Source organism: Lontra canadensis, unplaced genomic scaffold, assembly GCF_010015895.1.
Source record: "Lontra canadensis isolate GAN:19392208 unplaced genomic scaffold, GSC_riverotter_1.0 scaffold14, whole genome shotgun sequence".
Classification (NCBI taxonomy): domain Eukaryota; kingdom Metazoa; phylum Chordata; class Mammalia; order Carnivora; family Mustelidae; genus Lontra; species Lontra canadensis.
This window is the reverse complement of record NW_022631008.1, coordinates 14,809,755-14,833,157: the sequence shown is the minus strand read 5'-3', so window position 1 is coordinate 14,833,157 and position 23,403 is coordinate 14,809,755. Positions and strand designations below refer to the sequence as shown.

The 23,403-nt window shown below is 36.4% G+C and overlaps 1 protein-coding gene across 1 annotated transcript in view; it reads left to right on the top strand.

Annotated features, from left to right (window-relative positions):
• Nucleotides 1-23,403, top strand: part of MMS22L (MMS22 like, DNA repair protein) — a 124,185-nt gene that overhangs the window by 73,678 nt on the left and 27,104 nt on the right. Inside the window, exons 15-18 of the mRNA XM_032858172.1 lie at nucleotides 13,839-14,032; nucleotides 18,695-18,845; nucleotides 19,490-19,641; nucleotides 20,494-20,636. Coding sequence (XP_032714063.1) covers nucleotides 13,839-14,032; nucleotides 18,695-18,845; nucleotides 19,490-19,641; nucleotides 20,494-20,636 — 640 coding nt within the window. The remainder of the gene's footprint in view (nucleotides 1-13,838; nucleotides 14,033-18,694; nucleotides 18,846-19,489; nucleotides 19,642-20,493; nucleotides 20,637-23,403) is intronic.

Here is a 23,403-nt window from a genome sequence, read left to right as displayed (position 1 = left end):
TAGTAGAGCTCATTCAGCTGAGGCAGACCCTTATGAAACTCTGATGAAAGCTATAGTCTCTCTTGTCATAAACATATACACAAAACATCACATAATTTCAAGGGTATTACAGACTTTTAAGTCTTATATATCCCAGGTTTAGCATGATATTAAACATTGATTAAGCAATTATTTCTCTTAGAGTTCGGTTATATTTTTAATGAAGAAAATTCTTCCTAAAACATCCCTGGATACTTATTGATTCTCTTGCTTGACAATTGAAATCCGAAAACACAGTCACTGTGGGAGCTGATGATGAGGTTTTTAGGTCCATTATCACAATTGGAGTGGTCGGTAGTGTCTGGTTGTGTAATTTACTGCATTTCTTGAGTGTAAGAAATATTGAGGATGCAGAATGCTTAAGAGGTTTTAGAAAAATTATTTATCAAAGAATACTACTTTTTCCAATGCATTAGCTATTGTAATTATACATTGGTATAATCTGTTGACATAGAGTTGGATTTGATTTAAATGGAAGGGAAAAAAAGAGACTGGACATTTTCAGTATTTATTGATACACCTAGTCCATTAAAGTAAATTATAGAGCAAATTTCACTGTGACAGGAACATTTGGGTTAATGTAGTTAAGAATCAGTCAACATTACCATTAGACCCTTTCTTTTTAGGAATTTATTACCACCAATTAGGAAAAAGTGCTCACAAATGGAATTTAGCCCCAACTTACTTGTTGTGGAACATCTGACCTCAAAAATGTTTGGGTCTTTCTTTACCTTTAACAAAATGATCGAATTCTTTTGGAGGAAAGCCACATTCCCCATGTAGCAACTAAACACGTAATAAGATCCCATATCATGATTCCAGCTACAGTTAGAGAGTAGAGCTGACTGTCTACTGTTGTTTTCAGAAAAGACTGCTGAGATGGTGAGAGTTAGGCCAGTTTTTGGAGGATGGTTTGATTAATTAGCTTTTAAAGATGGTCTCTATAGGTTTGCAAATATACTACCATATAGCTAGGGAAAATTAAAATGAAACTCAGTTCAAAAAAAGAGCTGTCAATTATTAATGAAATATGAAAGGAACAGAACTGAATAAAATGTATTGAGCGTATATATATAATATGCATAAGATATCTCAGGCCACGCTTGATATGACTGTCCTGTACTGGACAGGTAGGAAAATGAAGTAGCTTTTCTTCATATGACCCTTATACTTGCAACTCATTTGTCCTAACCAAGTCTAGAATTTCTGAGATTATTGCAGATGGTTCTTGGGAGGCTGAAAATCAATGTGATCTGAAGTCTGCATTTGGCACTGTTGCAGATACCCTTGGTTATACTTTTAATAAAAAGAAATCTTTTTTTCTCCTTCCCCATGTGTGAATTCCTTTAGGTCAGGTCTGTATCTTTTCATCTTTGAATCCCTAATTCCTACATAATCTTTCATATATAGTGGACACCTGTTCTCTAGAGCATATTAAATCATGCCAAAGTACAGTGGCATGAAACGCTAAAACACCCTTTTTATTATACTCACGGACTCTACAGGTCAGAAATGTGCAAAACCAAGGACAGCTCCCCTCGGCTCCACCGTGTCTGAGGCTTTAGCTAGGATGATTCTTTCTGGAGGTAATAGAAAAGGCTGGGGACTGTACCAGCTGAAGCTATCAGATCCAGTTCCCAATGACTTCTTCACTAATATGTCCAGTGTCTGAGCTAGTAACGGTGGAAGGGCAGGACTACTTAGGACTGTTGATTGAAACACTACTGATGGCCTCTCCAAAGAGTGTTCTCAGGGTAACTATACTTTCTGCCTAGCATTTCAGGGCTCCAAGACTGTTTTTCCAGCAAACAAAGCAGAAACATCACAGCCTTCTATTAATAAACCTTGGAGTCACATAGTGTCATATCTGCTACACTTTGTTGGTCAAAGCAGCCACAGATCTCTCAGGTCCTAGGGGTGCCAAAGATCTGGTGGCCATGTTTTAAAGCTACCACAGTATTCAATATATGATAGAATAACTCAAGGGCAGTAGAGCAGAGATGGGACACACAAGAAGAAAAAGGTTAAAGACTAAGATATGTTTAATATCACCAGATATTGGCTCTGGTGTTGCTAGGTTTGACAGATTGATGATTTCTGTTCCAAAATGAAGGCATTTTCCATAAATATTTTGTTTACATCGTTGCCTACCTATATTACAAATAACTATTTGTAATCTGATTTTCTTTTTTAGCCACCAGTTCCTAAGGGTTCCCCCCTTTTTCTTGTATGAAAATTCTATGCATAACTCACTGTTTTAGATAAGATCCAGTGCATGTATGATTGCTCAATTATACCTGTCTGTTTACAGTTGAAGAGGAAGAGAATCGTATTTAAAATCCCAAAAGACCAGTATGACAGCCTTAGATATTTTATCAAAGATGTGTATATTTTATTGTGAGACTTCTTACAGGGATGATCTCCCCTCTCAGTACTTCTAACATCAAAGACAAAAGATCCTGGATCATAACTCATGGTCTTTCCTGGGTGATGATCTGGTAGCAGGCAAACTTGGACTAGTTTTATATTGAGGCCATAATCAATCTCTCTCTCTCTCTCTCATTCTTGCTTTCATTCATTCCTTGCATCCACATACTTGGTATTAAATTTAAAGGATAAGTTCCTGGAAACGAAGGCCCTAACTGAATACAAGCAGTACGAGGTTATTGTAACATTACCACTTTGGAAATGAGTTGCCGTTGTCAGTTGGTGATTGCCTTCTTGTTCTTTTAGAAATCCTTAAGTCATGGCACCCATCTGCCTATAGTTTATTATAATTAATATGTCAAAGGACTTCAACCAAACCTTCATGTGGTCTCTACCCCCAACAGTTTCCTTGAAGGCATTTAAGGTGCTATAAAGTTTAAATCTTACCATCCAGCATAATACTTTTTCTTTGATTCTTTGTGTTAAATTCAGTACTATTACTTGTTGATTATAGGATAAAGCCTTCTCCCAAACACAGAATAAATGGCAGAAACAGACACCAGAGCAAAGTAAACATATTCAACTCAGGACAGTGCAGAGGAGCACCCATTTGCTAAGAACATTCGCACTAATATTAGCTGTGCTAATAATGCTAATGTTTGTAAGTCAGACCTGCTCGGGTTGTTCTATTGTAGATGGGAGCATAAAAACAGCATGTAACCATTTGCAAAAGATACGTATTTATAGTATGTTGTGATGAATTATATATATTTGTATATGTACCAAGTCGCGTATGCTTGTACTTATTACCAGGTTGGGTTTTTTTTAAATGAAAGTATTTCAAAGACAAATAGCATCATAACATTAGCATTGTGCATTTACACAGGGTGTTTAAATTTTAAGTGTATAGGGTAGTTCTTATATGTATATGCTCTAGGTTGTATTGGGAACAAACTGTTGGGCAGATGAATATTAGATATATAAGCTGGTTTTGTCTCTGTTGACTCTCTCTCCATTAAAGAATTGTTCACTTGTAGGTCTAACTTTTTGGATGGCGTGGCCCTTCTTGACCTGGTCTCCATCAGTACTCCAGTTTCATTTTTCCATCCTTCTGCTCCTTGACGTTTCATCTTCTAGTAATACTAAATTGTTTGTGAGTTCTCTCATACACCATGCAGTACCATGTCACTACGCTTTACTCATATTATTTCAATTTCCTGAAACTTTTTTGTATTATTTTTTCATTTAACTAACACAACTTCCATGACTTATAATGGATTTTTACTACAGGAGAAGTCTTTGTCAAACCCCCTTGGACCAAACGTTCCCTTTTTGTGCTGTATTCTGTACATACCTCTTTCTCAACACTTGATTGTATATTCTTTGAGAGCAAGGACCATATTTGATAGCGTCTAATGTAGCACATGACATGATTAATAGACACTGAAATGTTCGTTAAAATGAGCTGAACTGCCAGCCATAGTGATTCCTGAGTCTAATTGTACTCTTCGACTCTACGTCCAGACTTCCAAAAACTTTTCAGAATTTGTTATACAAGTTTTCTGTTTTTAAATCAAATTATACTTTCCTGTACTAATTAATTGCTCCTCCTGACTTTCATTTTCCCTCCCCAAAAACTTAGCAAAAACAAAGACTGTTCCTTTCTCCCCCACAAAATGCCAAATAATTACTGTGAGCTTTCTTTTTTTCCTTCATTAAGTAGCTCAAATTGCATATTAGCTCATACCTAGATGTTTACAGAAGCTTCATAATTGGTCTCTCTGGTCTCTAGTCAGTTCTTATTCTAACCCATTCTGTTTGCCATTACCAGATTAATTTTTCCCAAAGCACTATTTTCATTATGCTACTCCTCAGTTCAGAATCCTTCAGTGACTCCTTGCTACCTTTAAAATGGAATCTTGATTTTTTTTGAATTATTTTTTATTTGAAAAAAAAAAAATTTTTTTTTTTTTTTTTTTTTTTTTTAACAACAGAATCTGCCTTCATTGTTTTTGTATTTCTGGCATCTGATGCAGTGGTGATGCTAAGTAACTTTTTGTGAAGTGGATGAGAAAAGCCTATGAATGAACAAATGTGCCCATCTTTTCCATTCTTAAGTGTATTGCCTTCTAATGTTGCTATAAAAATTATCCATTGTAGTCACAGTGGCTGCTTTTTCTTTCCTCCCCCAAATACCTTTTTCTTTTATATTTTCTTTTTTAAGATGTACATTATGTTACTCTTCTGCTTTTGTATCTGTCACCTACCCTGATTTTATCCAAATTCCTTACCATGGTTTACAAAGCCCTACGCAATTTGGAGACCAGCTACCTCTTTGCATTCATCTCTCTTCTATCACTGGTTGTGCTACAGCCAACTAGCTTCCTAATTGTTTTTCCTTGAGTCTATGAAACTGCCAACCGTGGCACCTTTGCATTTGCTGTTTCTTCTCCCTAGAATGCTCTCCCCCACCCTCCATAAGTCCATGTAGTTCCCTCCCTTATTTAGGTTTTCGTTCATTCCAATTTTAGTGTATGTGCTGCCAAAGCGAGCACTAGGTTTTTGTTCAAATGTCACCTTCTCAATAGATGTTTCCTTATCATCCTAGTCAAAATATTAGTTCCCATCATTCGTTATCTTCATACCTTGATTACTTTTTATCCATAAATCTTACCATAACCTAAAATGTTAACACATAATGTTCCTTTCATTATATCTCTCTCATTAAAATAGAATGAAAGGCAGAAAGGCAGAAACTTTGTAACAACCTTTTATACATACTGCCTAAAGCATATAAAATATGTGTGGAATTAGAGAATAAATGAATTGATTTTGTATACCTTTGTGCTTTTACTTTATTGCTTTCACTTATTCAGTTCTTACCTGTTCCTGGAGAATCCTTTCCATGCCCATTTTCTCCTGGTGCCCTCAATGATCTTTCTTCTCTGAGTTGGTATAAAACTAACAGTTTGTTTTACACTTCTGCCTACCGAGTAGAGGAATGGTTTTTAACCCTTCTCTAGTAACACTTCTCTTTTATATAGTCTTGCCTACTCAGTGTGGTCCTTGGGCTACTAGTTGCATGGCCATATCTTTGTGTGTTAGAAGAATTAAATAGGAATTATTACAATAAATAAAGTGACTTTTATTGTTGACCGAAAAATCAAAGACTGTTTATTGAGAATATATCTATCAATCCTATTCTAAGTATTTGATTTTAAACTAATTTAATTCTGTATGGATTATTATTGTCCCCATTTTATAGACAAGGAAAGTGAGGAAGGTGAGAGCTTTCAGTGTGGATCAGGGCTGACAGCATCTACCGAATAGAAATGTAAACTCTCGGGCGCCTGGGTGGCTCAGTGGGTTAAGCCGTTGCCTTCGGCTCAGGTCATGATCTCAGGGTCCTGGGATCAAGTCCCGCATCCGGCTCTCTGCTTGGCAGGGAGCCTGCTTCCCTCTCTCTCTCTCTCTTTGCCTGCCTCTCTGCCTGCTTGTGGTCTCTCTCTGTCAAATAAATAAATAAAATCTAAAAAAAAAAAAAAAAAAAAGAAATGTAAACTCTCTGGTCCCTTCCCAGACCTACTAAGTCAGAATTGTAAAACAAATAATATGTTTAGGTCCCAAACTTGAAGATGCAGGGAGATCTTTAGTAAGACTAGGACATTAGGGGACGCGTGGGTGGCTCAATTGGTTAAGCAGCTGCCTTTGGCTCAGGTCATGATCCCAGCGTCCTGGGATCGAGTCCCACATTGGGCTCCTTGCTCGTCAGGGAGCCTGCTTCTCCCTCTGCCTCTGCCTGCCATTCTGTCTGCCTGTGCTCGCTCTCTCTCCCTCTCTCTCTCTGACAAATAAATAAATAAAATCTTTAAAAAAAATAGACTAACCTTTAAAAAAAAAAAAAAAGACTAGGACATTAGTAGTTTTAGAAAGCCCTGCAGATAATTTTGATGATAATCAAGATTGAGAACTACCAGGGCAGATCCTTTTTGTAGGTATGCAATAAAATGAAGTGAAATAACACTTGGAAAACTTAACTGACTTGAGACCTGTAATCATCTATAAATGTGACTAGTAAAATTAAAAGAGTAATTTCTAAATATAACCACGTTTTATGGGGTACCTGGGTGGCTCAGTGGGTTGAAGCCTCTGCCTTCGGCTCAGGTCATGATCCCAGGGTCCTGGGATCGAGCCCTGCATCAGGCTCTCTGCTCAGCAGGGAGCCTGCTTCCCCTCCTCTCTCTCTGTCTGCCTCTCTGTCTACTTGTGAGCTCTCTCTCTGTCAAATAAATAAAATCTTAAAAAAAAAAAAACCACGTTTTACATATTTTCATGCTATACCATATTTTGCAGATAGTGGCAAGCAACTTTTTTTAAGTACCTTACCAGTATTATTCTGTAAAACCATAAGGCAGCTTTGCTATGAGCATGCTTGGTTTACCAGACTCAACACTGGATTCCTGGTTTTTCTCTTTCCCAGTTGCAAATTAATTGATTATGGGTCAGAGGAAGTTTTTTAAATTACCACATGTTCATTGATTTTGAGGATCCTTATAGAATGACCTATGCTCCCCAGAAGTGTTAAACCCTTTAATGTATGTGCAACTGGTTTGCCACCTGGCATTGGGTGTTATACTCGTTTGCAACTACTTTTATTAGGAACTTAGCATATGAATGAGTGAAGGTAGCAGTGTAACATTTAAAACATGCACTGTTTATATGGGTAGTAAATGGTATTTGAGGTAATTATAACATAGTTGCATTGATGTTAGGTTGACTGCCTGTGTTCAAATCCTGTGTTCAAATCCTAGTTCCGCTGCTTACTGTTAAATTAAAGGACTCAGTTAAATTATTTATCCTCTCTGTAATTAGATTTTTTTGTCTATAAAATGGGGATAATAACATTATCTATAGGATTAAATTAGTAAAGGCCACAAACAGAATAAGGCTGGCATATATATTCTCAATTAACAGTCTTCAATCCTCCAGCCAACAATAATTGTTCCATTTATGGGAAGTATCTTAAGAATTCTTGGAACAGATGAGGAAATGGCCACATAACTGGTAGTTGACAGAGTAGGATTTATACTGTGGTATGTCTGTCTCTAAAGCCCATGTCTTCCTAGATAATGCTGTACTGCATCATGAACACAGTTATTAGGATTTAGAAGCAGTAGAAATGTGACTAAAATACATATCATCTTGCCTTACAGTCTGCAGATTGTCTTACCTGAGCGGTACTATTTGATAGTTTAACAGTTCCATGGAGGATAATAGGCCTTTATTTCCAGTTAACATATGAAAAATGAAGTCTCAGAAGTTTTCTGGGGTCACAAGCTGGTCTTCTCTCTCTTGGACAGGTGTTCATTTGGACAATTTCCTTAGCCTGAGAAACCCTTTTATTCTTAAGAGTGCATTCTGTGCGTCTGGACGCATCTTTGCCAGTGCTGTGCTATTTGTCATAGTCCCTCAGTAGTCAAAACAGCCTTGATCTCTCATATTCTCTTAGTCATCACTATCAATTCACCATTCCTCCACGTACACAAATGCATTGAGCTATTACAGGGAAGCATTGCAAGGTGTACCCAGGCTGCTGCCTGCCAGCCCTGCTTCTGACTCATCTCCCCTCCCTGATGATTGGGGCATGCACAGAATTGGGGTTTAGGACTCCAGCTACCATTCTCTCATAGTGAGGCTTTGGCAGAAGTCTCTTTGTAGCAGGAAGCTCTGTGTGTGTGTGTGTGTGTGTGTGTGTGTGTGTGTGTGTGTGTGTATTTTTTTTTTTCCCCTTATCTTTTGAAGACAGGATTGGATTGGATGATTTTTAGGATAATTTCCACCTTTAAAAACCTAGAGTTTTTTTTCTGGTAATGTTATTACTTCGATTATGTTATATTCTTTCTGGGTAGTAAAGGAGATTATAGCCCTGTTTTTTTAGAGGCGAACAAGAATGACTAGAGGATCCAAGATACCTAAGGTTTTTTAGTGAGTTTAGCCAAAACTAAAAATGGTCATAGAATAATCTAATTCCCATCCAGTTTTCTATTAGTTAAATCAGATACTTGAAATAATTATCTGTAGTGGTTTGGAAACAACTTTTTAACTTAGAGCTTACCATCTTACTTTTCACAAATATTGGTTAAAGAAAATTGCCAGGTTTGGAGTAGAACTAAAAAAGGAATTCCGCTATTAATCATTGTTAATCCCTTGCTATTAGCTTTTATCAGTTGCATTTATTATATTATGCTTTTTCTATGGTCACAAGGTCCATCACTAGACAGATTTTCTCTAAATTTTGAGGCACAATATTAGAAATACTACATATGCAATAATGACTACTAGTAAAGTGATATACAGGATGTCATATCTTGTTCTGTGATTATCAGAGGAGAGACCAGAGCAAAGGAAGATTAGAAGTAAAACTTAGAGAGAGTAGTCCAGGAAGTGTTCCCAGGAGCCTGCCTACACTGGTAGGAAGGAATGTGCTGCAGAGACTAGGCTGGCAGGGGCAAGCCCCAGTGCCTCTCAGGTGATAGTGCCTCAGTATATTTGCACGACCATTGGGGGGAGGGGGGTTGGGAATGTGGGGACTGTGATGGATAAGTGAATGTAATCACAGCAAGAAGTAGTGGGAAGATAAAAACAGGAAAGCAGATCCTGGGAAATGGGCAAAAGAATAGTCAGATGCAAGAATCAGGAAAGTGTTTAAACCTAATGAGTTAAGCCAAAGGGGGCAGGATACCAGAGCTCAAACAAAAGCCTAAGAGGACATAGTAACCAGATGTGTAAACTTGGGGTATTTACATGGTGCAGTGATAGGTTTCTAAACATTTTCAGGGATGTTATTTTGTGCAGTCTTCTCGATAAACCTAGCCATGGATATATAGCAAATGATTGTTGCTCTTCTTGACTCTTAAAATAAAAAATGGAAGGTTACTTGCTTTTTTCAAGGTCAACACTGCTCTGAGTAACTCTGCTAATAACCAGCTGTTACCCAACATGTTACTTCTTTTGCCTTAGTTTCCCCATTTATAAGATTATAATCGTAACTGTACCTACTCATAGGGTAAGAAATAATGCTTATAGAACACTTAACATGGTGTTTGGCACATGGTAAATACCAATGAGTGTTCGGCATTGCTCTTGGTTCTATGAGAGCTACAATTTGAATAACCTGACGTTCAGCAAATTTTATTTTCTACTATACTATAGTGCATCTTTTAGAATCTAAGTGGAATGGTTATGCATGCCTAGTTCCACGTGTGTCTATTTCCAAAATGATTTTAACCCATGTTAAGTTTGTCTTTACACAGAGCAATTTGCCAAGTGTTGGGAGATTCTATAACTATGGTGATACTTTTTGGTTTTGACCCGAAATTACATTTTACTTGCTGTGCAATAAATTTACTTTCAGATTTTTCTGCAGTTTGTTGAAGAAGATAGAAAATGTTTTATAAAATAGCCATGACATCTAGAACCGTGTCATAGTCTTTATATATTTCATATACTTTTTGTGTTTTATTTATGTTGTGACCTATAGGGACAGAGCTGCTTTCAGTATTTGCATTTCTGTAAATATACCTTAAGCAGATGTGCAGTCACACGTAATATAATACACTTATTTTTCCATGGTCTTTGTGTAGTTCGTTTCCTCATCCAGAAAATGTAATTAAAAAAAAAAAAATCACCTATGACTGCAAGGGGTAGTTCTAACTCTTTTGGCTATAGTGCAGAAATTGCATTCTCTCCTCTCATTCCTCGTACAGTATATCCTTGACATTTCCTGCATCTCTCCCTCTCTCATTTGTTCAAGTTTACATAAATTATTATGAGGTCTGAAACAACTTTGTTTTGTTGTAAAATAGCAGATTATCATTGTTATTCAAACAGATATTGCTTAAACATTCACACCATCAAGCAGAAAGTGTTTTGCATATTCCTAGGATATAAAGCTTCTTTGGAACCAAAATGCAAAGTGGATGCACATTTCCAAAAGAAGTCTGTTTTGGGGTCAATGTCTTACACTTAATTGGAACTTCTTTTTGCTGTGTTATCTCTTACCTTGGAGGATGTAATCTCTAAATTTAACTTTTTAACCTAGTGGTTTGTTTTTTGCAGACCTCTGACTCAGATCCCTGTAGTAACTCCTAGTTATATACCCTGGCATGTCAGAGTTTCGGTCTGAAGAGGTCAAAAGTGATTCAGATTTGTTCGCCTTTTTCAGTACTGCCTTGAATACATTTTTCTTGGTATCTCCTATAGTTTTTCCCAGTACCGAATTCTGGTGTTGCCCCTACCTCTTCACAAGGCAAGGCTACGTGTAGCTTTTAAAGCTCCTATTCTTAGGCTTATTGAAATTTCTTCAACCCCGGTAGGAAGAGAAGAAAATTGGTCAGTGTTTAAAGTATGTGGGTATTGTTGAGTAAGTGTGTGTGTCTTAGTGTGTAAGAGGAAAGAATGGGCTTCAGAGTCAGTTTTAAGTTCAGATTATGGGGCCAGCCCTTCCTAGCCATGTGACCTTTGCATATATTTAACTTTCTCACTATCAGGTTCAACATCTATAAAGAGAATTACTGATACCTATCTCATGGAATTGTTCTGATTTTTAATTAAAGAATTCTGGCACAAAGGAGATAATCAGAAATGATATCCCTCCCTAGGGAATAGGTTTTAGTCCGTGAAGAAATGGCTTATTTATGTAGAAATAGCATAATTCATCCTCCCAAGTACAGTAAGGTATTTATTATTCTTTGAAACCAGTATACATTGGAAAGGCAATAAGTAGGTTGTGCCAAAGGTGGTATTATTTTACTTGGACTCCAATGTGTTGACGTGTGATTGTGAACTTTCTATGTTGATGCAGGCAGTTAAGTTAGGTGCCAAATGGATTTTAGTGATCCAGTATTCAACTTAGTCGAAGCTAAAGGACCTGAAATGGTTCTCTAGCCACTAGTTCAAGTTGAAAACATCTCAGGCAGGTTTTTACAAGAGAGGATATAGCAGATATTTGGTTAGCTTTTATGAGACCTGCTTGCTATGATATTCTTTCCCCGGGCATATATATACTTTTTTTTTTTTTTTTTCCCAATACCTCAAGGAGTATTAAGTAGTGCCTCATGATCATCCAAGAATTCCAGTGTCAAGGGGCACAGTGTTCTCATGTTATATAACTTAAAATTTTAACTTATGTGTAGGTTTGTGAAAAGTACTAAAATGTGGTCTTAGATCCAGTTTGATATTTCAGTGGAATTGCTTTTTAGGTGCATGTACTAAGTTCTGTATTTTTGTTATAAGTATTTTGAGTAAGCACTTCCCTTAGCTAAACTAATTTAAAACATCAGAAATGTTAGAATTAATGTAATTTTTTTTTTTTTTTTTTACTAAGTATTTTCTTAATGGAGTACTACTATCAGAGGACATCTTCTGCCTCAACTCTGTCAGTTTTCACTGCTTTGTCTTTAACTGAGGAAAGCAAATCTATCTCAGGATGGTGTCCGTCCATACACTTGTATCTACTCAAAATTGATGTGACATTAATAAAAATAGGAATAATATTATTGTATGTATGTATTGTTGTACATTTAGGTTTTTTTTTTTTTTAAGATTTTATTTATTTATTTGACACAGAGAGAGAGATGACAAGTAGGCAGAGAGGCAGGCAGAGAGAGGGGGAAGCAGGCTCACTGCTGAGCAGAGAGCCCGATGTGGGGCTCGATCCCAGGACCCTGAGATCATGACCTGAGCTGAAGGCAGAGGCTTAACCCACTGAGCCACCCAGGCACCCCGTACATTTAGTTTTAAGTAATCAAATTATTAATGTCTGGGCATATTGCAAAAACGCCTTTTATCCAGATCACTACAAAAATCGCTTAGTGTCCCCCCCCCCCTTATATTTCTGTTAAGGTCTAGAAATGTCTAAATTTTCTTTTTTTTTTTTTAAGTTTTTATTTTAATTATAGTTAGTTAACATACAGTGTTATATCAGTTTCAGGTATACAATATAGTGCTTCAGCACTTCCATGCATCATGCTGTGCCCATTACAAGTGTACTCCTTTATCCCTATTACCTGTTTAACCCATCTCTCTCCTTCAGTTCTCTATAATTAAGAATCTGTTTCTTGATTTGTCTATTTTTTTTCCTTTTTTGTTTGTTAAATTCCACATATAAATGAAATCATATGATGTTTTGTCTTTCCCTGACTTACTTTGCTTAGCATTATACTCTAGTTCTGTCCATGTCATTGCAAATGGCAAGATTTCATTCTTTTTTATGGCCAAATGTTCCATTGTATATTGCATATGGCCAATAATATTCCATTGTGTGTGTGTGTGTGTGTGTTTATGTTTATGTATTAAATCCATACTGTATCTTCTTTATCCATTCATCAATCAGTGGACACTTAGGCAGCTTTCATATCTTGGCTATTGTAAAGAACTTGCTATAAATGTAGGGGTGCCTGTATGCCTTTGAATTAGTGTTCTTGTATTCTTTGGGTAAATATCCAGTAGTGCAATTGCTGGATCATAAGGTAGTTCTATTTTTAATTTTTTGAAGAACCTCCATACTGTTTTCCACATTGGCTACACCAGCTTGCATTCCCATCCTCAGTGAATGAGGGTTTTTTTTCCTCCACGACCTCACCAACACTTGTGGTTTCTTGTGTTGTTGATTTTAGCCATTCTCACAGGTGTGAGGTGATATCTCATTATAGTTTGATTTGCAAGAAATGTCTAAATTTTCATTTGAATTAAGCAAATAGGTAAGTAAACCTTGAATCAAAATTTTAGGCAGTATTGAATTCATGTTTTACTATTTTATAGAGAACAATAACTTTTTATTGTCTGCTCTGTGAAAATGATTATGGATCTTTTTAGACCAAAGTACCAAGATTGTATCTGGCAGAGTTTTATGTAAGAAAATATTTCAATTTAAAATGCCACACATAAGCAAGCTAGATGTACTTACTTTCTCCTTGGTACATCTATGTTCTTAAAGCTCTTGGGGGAAAAAAAAAAAGGTTTAAAAAATTGTTTTCCTGTCTACATTGTAAGTAAAATCACTTGTCATAGTGAGTTGCAAAATGCAGACCTTCATTCTGAAGCTGCCTGTTTCTCATTTGGATCTGACATATTAAAAAGCATATAATTAATGGTTGACATTAGTAATTAACATTAACTTTATGGTGCTTAATATGCCATCATTCATCCATCAAATAAGCAGAAATGCATAATGTCTTGGCATAAAGGTTTTAATTATATAAAACGGTCCCTCAAGTTTTCATATGATATAAATGTTAAAAGCCCAAAATTTATTTACGTAAGATTTTTATAAGCATTTGTTGGGTGTTAGCTATATTTTTATTTCTTTCTAGGAGTATGCATCAACAATTGTGTCAGGAACTTCAAAAGGAGAGTGTGGACCTCCTTGTGCAGTCTTCATTATCGGCTAAAGAGCGCCACCTTGCTGCGGCTGCCCGTGCTCTGTGGAGACATTTCTTTTCATTTTTGAAGAGTCAGAGGATGTCACAGATAGTGCCTCTCTCAGAACTCGCGGATGCAGCTGCAGGTCAGCATTGTTAATTTGCTAATTAGCTTCTCATTTTGCAGACTCTGTCAGTTTTTTCTTCTGTTTGCTTGGTGACAAACTCTTTTATTACAGTCTAATAAATACTCGGACAACCAGAAAGAGGAAAAGAATTACAAATGTTAAATTAAGTCCCTTTGGCTTGTCAATTATTTTCCGCTTAGTAAAGGTAAAAATTTAAGTTTTTGTTTGCTAAAAACAAAATACAACTTTCAGCCTTAAAAATATTATATATATTATATATAATATATATATTATATATATATATATATATATAGTATATAAAACTTTCTTATACATGCAGTACTTGGAAAGTAAAGTAGCATTGGGTTTCTTCTAGTTCAAGTACTTTATTTTCACATTGTGTGTATAGGTATCCGGGTATCAGATGAAGTTACTTGTGTGAGGAGCAGAAGAAAACAGTGTGAATTCCACTTCTGCACCAAGCAGATGAGATCATAGGAACAGCAAATATATAGAACTTTGTTTGACTTTTACTAGATTCTATTTTAGCTAATAATTTTTCATGAATTTGACTCAGCCTAAAGTCGTGTCCTTAGGCTTTAAGGGAATCTGAATCACATGACATAATAGGCAAGAATTTGAATATACGAGCATATATACAGTTTTCTAAGAAAAGACCATAATGTTTCTCAAAGGGATATTTACCCAAAATATGTGCAGAGTACTCGAATAGACAGAAATCAGTATGATAACTACATGTATTTAGTTGCAGTTGAGGGGTGCCTGGGTGGCTCAGTCGGTTAAGCATCTGCCTTCAGTTCAGGACATGATCTCAGCGTGCTGGGATCCAGCCCCATGTCAGGCTCCCTGCTCGGTGGGGGGGCTTGCTTCTTCCTCTCCTCCTGCTTATACTCTCTCACTTTCTCTCTCTCAAATAAATAAATAAAATCTTTTTTTTTTTTTAAGTGTATAATACATTAGAATGTAATGCTTTTTAAAACCTAAGATCTAAACCATGGTTTATTTTACTCTGGTGTGAATGATGGAAAACTGAGCTAAAAACACTACATAAAAGACTGCATCATATAAATTGTGAAAGATCTTGAATTCTGCTAACATTTCCATAATTAAAACATTACAATGACAGATTGAAGAATTGTGACAGGACAACAGTTTTCCAACTACTATAATGTCTATGAAAATAAATATTGATATTTAATCAGTTTAACCAAAACAGTCATTAGAAGCCAATATGACTTCTCTTTCTTCCGTTCATCATCCTGACTTGCAGTCAGTGAACAAAAATGATACCACACGTGTTTAGTCACAGCTGTCCTAAGTTCTAAAAGTAAATGATATATACATATAAAGTAAAATACGTGTGGGTTTGGGGTTTATTTTGAAATAAAGACTTGAATAGGTTAGGAGAGAAAAATTTTCTGCATTTAAAAAAAAAAAAAAACAGCCTCAAACACCCACTTTTATTGCCATTGTGGCTATACCAGTGGGGAAAAAGACTGCTATTCCTCTTCTCACATATAAGTTACATGTTCCTGTGGAGCTTATAGTATGGGGGAGAGAACGGTAAGTAAGTAAGCAAGATGTGTAATACCTAGTGATAAGTACTATGGAGGAAAATAAAAATATATCAAAGAGGATAGGGATAGAGAAGGCCAGAGTCAGGTGGTAATTTTAAATAGTCAGGAAGGCCTGAGTAAGTACCATTTAAGCAAAAACCTGAAGGAAGCAAGAGACCAAGGCTCTGCACAAGTCCAGAGGCAAGAGCATGTCTGGTGTGCTTGCCGGACCACAGGGAAGCCAGGAAAGGTCATAAGGCATAAGCAAGAGAGAGACAATAGTCAAGAGATATGATCAAAAAGTAATGGAGAACTAGCTTGTGTTCTGCCTCATGTGCAGTTGTAAACACTTTTGCTTTTACCCTGAGATTAGAAGCTGTTGGAAGAGTTTTGAGCAGAGGAGTGAGGAGCATCCTTCTGGATGTGAGACTGAGAAGAGATAGTAGGGAGGCCATTTAGGGAACGACTGCAACAACTTAGAACTGAACAGCTTGGGCTGACATGGCAGGACAGGTGGTGAGAAGTGGCAGATTTCCAATCTGAAGGTAAAGTATTTTGAAGATAGAGGTGACAGAATGTTTAAGTGGGTAGGATATGATAAGTAGAATGAAGAGAGAATCCCCTATATGCCGAGATGAGGAAAATTGTGGCAGGGACGACTAGGACTTTGATATTGGACTTTTTTTTTTTCTTTTAGATATCCACTAAAATCTAAGAAAAGATGTTGTGCAGGCACTTTGAAAATGAGTGTAGGGTTCAGGGAAGACATTAAATTGAGACACTATGTATAAGTAGTAAAACTATAAAGTAGATGAGATCGCTGATAGAGTAAGTTGGTGAAAAGAGAAGTTTAAGGACTGGGCTCCAGGATAGTCCCATGTTCAGATTTGTAGGATTAAAAATGATGAACCAGGAGAGGAGACTGCAAAGGAATGCCAGTAAAGCAAGAGGAAAACCAAGTGTGGTGCCCTGGAAATCAACTGACAGAACATTTCAAGGAAGGGAAAGTCATCAATTGCTCAAATGCTGTTAATGGATCAAGTAAGATGAGGCCTGAGATTGGTCATTGGATTAAGCAAGAAAGGAGGTCAGTGGTAACATTGAAAAGTAGTTTGGGTATATAGTGGTAGAAGCAAAGGTCTGATTGAAGATGATTCAAGAGAAAATGTGAGAAAATAAATTGCAGACTGCAAATGTAGATAAATCTTTTTATCACTAAGAGAAGTGGAAAAAGGGGAATAATAGCTAGGAGGACGTATGGGGTCAAAGAGTTTGTTTTTTTGTTTTGTTTTGTTTTGTTTTGTTTTTTAATAACACAGGAGAAATTTCAGCATATAGTCCTGACAGGAATGTTCTGGAGTGAGGGAAAACTTGATGATGCAAGAGAATCTCTTGTGTTTTAATCCCCAAGAGAAATGGATCCCTTAGAGGATTTGGCCTCAGATCATCTGTAGTAGCAAAAGAGAAGTCAGAGGATCTGGCCCAGGTGGAGGCATCTGGGTAGATGTGGCAGGAGCTTGTGGTAGTTCTCTGCTGATGTTTTTCATTTCTCTGTAAAGTAGGAAGTAAGGCCATCAGCTGGAAGTGAGGATGGGGAGGAGGTGCTGGCTGATGATGGAGAGAGGAAAGAAGGTATGCAGTAGACATCCAGAGAATAAAAGTCTAAATGGACTGGAGTAATGTAGCAGGAATTCTGGCCAGCATGAGGGTCCAACTTAAAGCTTGGAGTCATAAATGTAAAGGGAGATCAGTAAGCAGTGTTGCTTGCCAGCCATTTATACTGGCGTAGGCGGGTGTGGAGAGAAGACCAAGAGTTGGAATGAAACAGGCACTTTTTTCCAGACAAGTACAACAAATCAGGTAAGAAGGAAGGAAATTGACAGTATACACAAACAAGTATAACAGTTTAGTCAAGGTGTCTAAAAAGGGAAAGATGAGGCATGAAGGTAGTGAGGATCAGGGAAAAAGTTTTAAGACCAATAAATTGTATAGGCCCTGGTGGAATCAGATAGTTGTTGGGAGTTGAGGACCTAGAGCCAGAATATGGGGTCCTGGAAGTGGAGATTAATGGAGAGATTGTACTTAGTGGTAATGGCAAAGTCTCTCGGTATCAGCATGGGAGCGAATGGCTCAAACAGAATGGGAGATAGATTTACTGAGAAGGGGAGTTCAAGGAACTGAGAGGCCAGGATATTAGAAGAAAAGCCATCAGGGATTTTGACAGGAGTGCTCCTAGAGAGGATGTTGTTAGTGAGCTATAATCTTAAAGAAATGAGAGGAGGTAAACTAGGAAGCATCAACAAGGAGAGTTAGTTGCTGATATCTGATGACGTGAGAATCAAAGCTGGAGATTTTGAGGAGGAAGAAAAGAAGAATGTTCCAGAAGCAGCCATGGGACCAAGGAACAAACTCTCCTATCTGTAGCTCAAATGTAGGAGAAGGGTGGGAGAATACACAGTCACCATCTGAGAGAGCTACATAGGAGCCAATGCTTCATAAGCAATTTATTGACAAACATAAATAAATATATTACAAATTAAGTTGAGGAATTCCCAGGAAATCACAAAATAAAGTATATTTGTTTAACATGGTTAATTAAAGAATTCTGGTTCCTAGGCTAAATGGGTTCTGAAGGAAGTGGAGGGCCCCTGATTATAGGAGATTGTTGTTTAATAGATGACTATCTAATGACTAAAGTAAGACTGCAGTCTTCTCTGAGGCAAGTGGCAAGTACATTAGCTTGAATGAAGAAAAGTGGTTGCTAGATATATATATATATTTTTAATGGTTTTCTTGAATGAGAGAGGCACATGAACAGAAATAGCGAGTATAGAATTTGGAAGTTGAAGAAGCCAGTATAGATTTGATCATGTAATGCTGAAATGAATTATTCTAGACCCATTCTTGGAGTTCTAGATGATTGCTACAGAAATTTCTTTTTGCAACATGAATTTAGTTCCGATTTTGCTTTTTGTTCTGCATCTCTAAATGTGACATTTTATTATTGAGTGCTGAATTATTTTTATCACTGTTGATATAATTTGGGGAAGGGCAATAGTTTTTAAAAATTCTTCACCATTAATTTCTTCCATTTTAAATCTAGATTTTACTTTGCTTGCAATGGACATGCCCAGCACAGCTCCATCAGATCTTCAGCCTCAGCCAGTTATATCAGTGATGCAACTTTTTGGTTGGGATGATATCATCTGGCCCCAAGTTGTAGCAAGATATTTAAGTCATTGCCTACAAAATAGGTAAGTGACTTGATTTCAGATACGTGTGTTAATAGAAACTCAGGACTGATCAGTACACTAGGAAAGTAAGAATCTTCAAAAATAAAAACTGATCTTACTACATATATTCTCACTTGGGTGGTTTTTTACTTTTGGATATATCAGCAGGAAAGAAAGGAATGGGAATGGGATTGGTTAGAAGACCCACATAGAAATATACTTTGTCCTTAACTTTTTTCTTATGTAAATGGTCATGACTTCTGCTCTTTTTATTAAGAGCCACTTTTTTTTCTACTTTCCGCTTCATCATCACCTCACTTCGCTAGTTATTAGCCCCTTCCTCGATTTTCCCATTTTAACCTTATTCTCTGTTCCGTCTTTCTCTTGGCATAATCCTACACATTGTGCCATCAGTGGAAAGAGGAAAATAAAAATAGAAGATTACAGATGAAAACAAGAATATTTCTGTAAAACTTCTTTTTAGGTGTATTTGTAGTGTTTATTTTCAACAGTGCCTATCTGCATTAATGTGTGTGTAAAATAAGGGAGGCTAAGAAGTGGGATATGTTAGAAAGTTTTCCTTCCTTTCTTAATCTCTGTGCTCAGGGAACATATTGTCAGGTTTTAGTTTTGGTTTTTAATATCCCATGAATTTATTTTTACAGCATGTTATGTGAAGCACTTTCTCATATAGGCTGTGTATCTTTCCAAGCCTTAACTATAAAATCATGGATTCGTTGCATTTTGCAAATGTACATAAACAACCCCTATGTTCCTGATGATTGGTTCATTGATACAAATCCTGGACAGGCTTTTGGTAAGTATCTGAGGCATTTTGCTTTCTAGATATCTAAGTATGTTTAAGATTTGTTTTTGTTTTGTTTTGTTTTTTTCATAAATCAATAGAAAAAGATATATGTTTGTAATATTATATAAAATATGTTTGTAATATGTATAAATAGTAACTTGTTTCCTTTTGCTACCTGTTTCTTTTTCTTGATATTTTTCTGTTACCATATATGACAAATTTCTCTCCCATAAAGATAAAAGAACTTGTTTCCTTGGAAGCCAGGAACAAAAACTTGCTCTCCAGTGACAAGCTATTTTTTACCTTGGAGAAATTGATCACACAAAAAAAGTAAAACTAGAAAGTAAATAACCAGATATCATACTGTTAACACCTTAAAAAGAAAAGTATCCAATTATGAATAATTCTCTCCCATTTTATTAGATATTTTACCTCTCTTCTGCTTTACTGTTATTAGTCACAGAGTGATAGTTGTACTTTATTTATTAAAATATCCATACAGTTTTGGTTTTCTATAGGACATGCTTTTTCATAAAGCATTCTTTATGGCCGTTTATAAATCACACAAAGGCATGACTGAAAAAAATGCTCCAAATTTACTTCGATATCTTAGTGCATCATTTAGCTTTACATGAATAACTTTTGGGGTTAGGACATTCACAAATATATGTTTGTTTGATTTTAAATAAAACATTTCCTTAGAGACTTAATTGAAAGTTTTTAATTATGTGGAAGTTTGAATGTTTTTTAAAAAAAGATGTTATAATTGAATGCTGCATTCCCTACGCTCATCTATATATGTGTGTAATATAAATGTATGTAGTAAACATAAATGCTATTATGTTGTTTTTATATTAACAGAAAAAAAGTACTTGGAACAGTTGGCTGAACTGACAAGGTTGCTATTTAAACTCTCAGAAGTAAAGAATATTTTCTCAGTGGCTCAAATTGAATATTTATCCAGTCCAGAAGACCCTACAAAAGCACTTGTTCTATTTTTTGAGGTAGTTTTCATTTATTAGTATAATTGTCCAAATCAGTTATAATTATTTTTTCATAAAAACTTGAAGTGTTTATGAAGTTTTTCTATAAATTGAATTATTTTAAATTGAGTCATATTTTTGTTTGTCTGCTATTATCAAATTCTGGAGGAATAAAACTGTGATTGTAGTTTAGTACAATTCACTCTAAAGGACAGCAGAAGAATTACATTTAATGAAAAATAGGGACTGAAGAATGCTACATAATAGGGGCACCTGGGTGGTTCAGTTTATTAAGTGGCCAGCTTGTGATTTCTGCTCAGGTCTGATCTCAGGGTCATGAGATCGAGCCCACTTCAGGCTTTGCACTCTGCATGGAGTCTGCTTGAGATTCTTCTGTCCCTCTCCCTCTGCCCACCCGCCATGCTCATGCTCACTTTCTCTCTCTAAGAAAATAAATAAGACCTTTAAAAAAAAAAAAAAAAAAGAATGCTACATAATACATTCACTAAGGCTTCTGTCAATTGTAGGGATATCTTATTGCTAAAACTGGGATGGCAATATTCTCCAGATACTTGGGAACTAGATTGCCTTGTACATGGTCCCATAATAGTTCGACTTAATGTTTACCACCCTGTAGCAAACAGTAAGTTTTACAGTAAAATTTTATTATAGTTAGCATAAGCACCAACTGCTTCATATTGTTATGGTCGGGTCTTTAAAATCCAGTTCATTTGTTCAGTTTTGTCTCCATAATGAATAGTCCCTTTCAACATTTGACTTTTAATTATTAATTTTGCAGGAATTTCTGTTGTGTGGTATTTTTTGCTTTATAGCCTTGTTGAAGTTGTTAATGTGTTTAGTGTCTTTGTAAGCAATTCACACTAAAAGTTGGTTTGTTTTCCCCCAAAGTGTTTTATATTAACATCAATGAAAATAAATACAACCTATAAGCTCTTTCTATAAATGTGAATTCTTCCATCGGTTTCCATTAAGTTAAAAGTATAATTGTATGATGATTAGTGATACCATATAAATCCTAAAAATATTTAGTAATAGTTTATGTAGCTATAAAACAGACATTTCTTTTTTTTAAGATTTTTTATTTTATTTTGTCAGAGAGAGAGCGAGCGAGCGCGCACAGGCAGAGTGGCAGGCAGAGGCAGAGGAAGAAACAGGCTTCCCGCCAAGCAAGGAGCCCCATGTGGGACTCTATCCGAGGACGCTGAGATCATGACCTGAGCCGAAAGCAGCCGCTTAACCAACTGAGCCACCCAGGCGTCCCTAAAACAGACATTTCTTTTGAGCCTTTTGTGTAGTAGTTGATTTAATCTTAACCTGTACTTAAGACACGCTAGGAACCATACTGGACCAGAAAGGGAGGTAGAAGTCATTTATTTCACTACTAGTTTTCAGAGACTACTAATTTAAGCCAGTGTGAATTAATTGTTCTTTCATCACTCAGTAAATAATAGTTGTTAGCTAAATCCTAGATAGTATTATGCCAGGATTTCTTAGGGATTTGAAAAACCAGAAGTAGTCCTTGATCTTAGAGAACTTTTTACTTGTCTGAGAATACAAGATAAACACAAAGGTTAAAATTATAAGACAGTCTATGCTAAGTGCCAATTAGTTGTTAGATCATTAAGTAGGTTAATAATTCAGAGTGTCTTGGTCTAAGAAGTTTGGATTTTCTCCTGTGAACAGCATGAAGGCTTTCTAAATTTTTAAGTAGGTCTGATTGGATCAAATGAGTTTTTAAGAAAATTAGTAATAGTAGAGTAGATTAAAAGTACAGAAGAATTGTTGGCCAGAATCTAGTTAGATTTAGAAGGAAGTAATAACTGAATTATGGGATTTTTGAAGGGGTGTGGAATAAATACTCTGTTTAACCAGAAGAATGATGATATCTTAAGAAGAAATAGGAGCATCATGATTTAAGGTGAGGGAGAAGTAGGTTGAGGAGTTCAATTTTAAACTGGTTTGGTTTGAGATTGTGTGAGAGGTCAATAAGATCATTCCCAAGTGCTGTATGATTTGCTGGGAAGACTAAGAACTCAGCATATAGTTGTACTCACAACTATGACTTATTATAGTGGAAGAATCCAGAGCACAGTCAGCAAAGAGAAAAGGTACCAGGGGTGAAGTCTAGCAACACCAGGTATGGCTTCCAACAGTCGTCTCCCGGGAGTTACACTGAACATGCTTAATTCTTCCAGAGAGGAATTGTGACAACACATCTGCAATGCTGTCTGCTGGGAAAACTCATTAGGGACTCAGTGCCTACGTTTTTTAATGGGGACTGGTCACGTAGGTCCCTTTTGCCTAGCACTTAGAAAATTCCAGACTCCCAGAATGAAGGCACATATTCAGCATAAACTACATTGTTTCCACAAACAGTTTAAGCTCAGTGAGGCTTCTTATCAGGAAATGGTGAAAAAAACCTAAGGCCCCAATCTCCAGCCAAGGGCCAGACTTACAAGTAGGACTTTTTAAAGATAGCAAGTCTAGGGCTTACTATGTTAACTCTTTCCTGCATAGAAATGATAGTATGATCCTGAGATAGTCTGAGAAATACATGTCTTATAGCCTAAGGAAATAAAGGCTAAACACAAGAGAAATACTGTGATCTAGATCAGTGGTTCTCAAAAGTGTTTTATAGACCCCTGGGGGTTACTGATACCTTTCCAGGAATTTTACAAGCTCAAAAGTGCATTGACATTTGCACAAATAGTGCAGAAACTTTATCACAAATCAATACCATGGCCCAAAATTATACTGGTGGTCATTA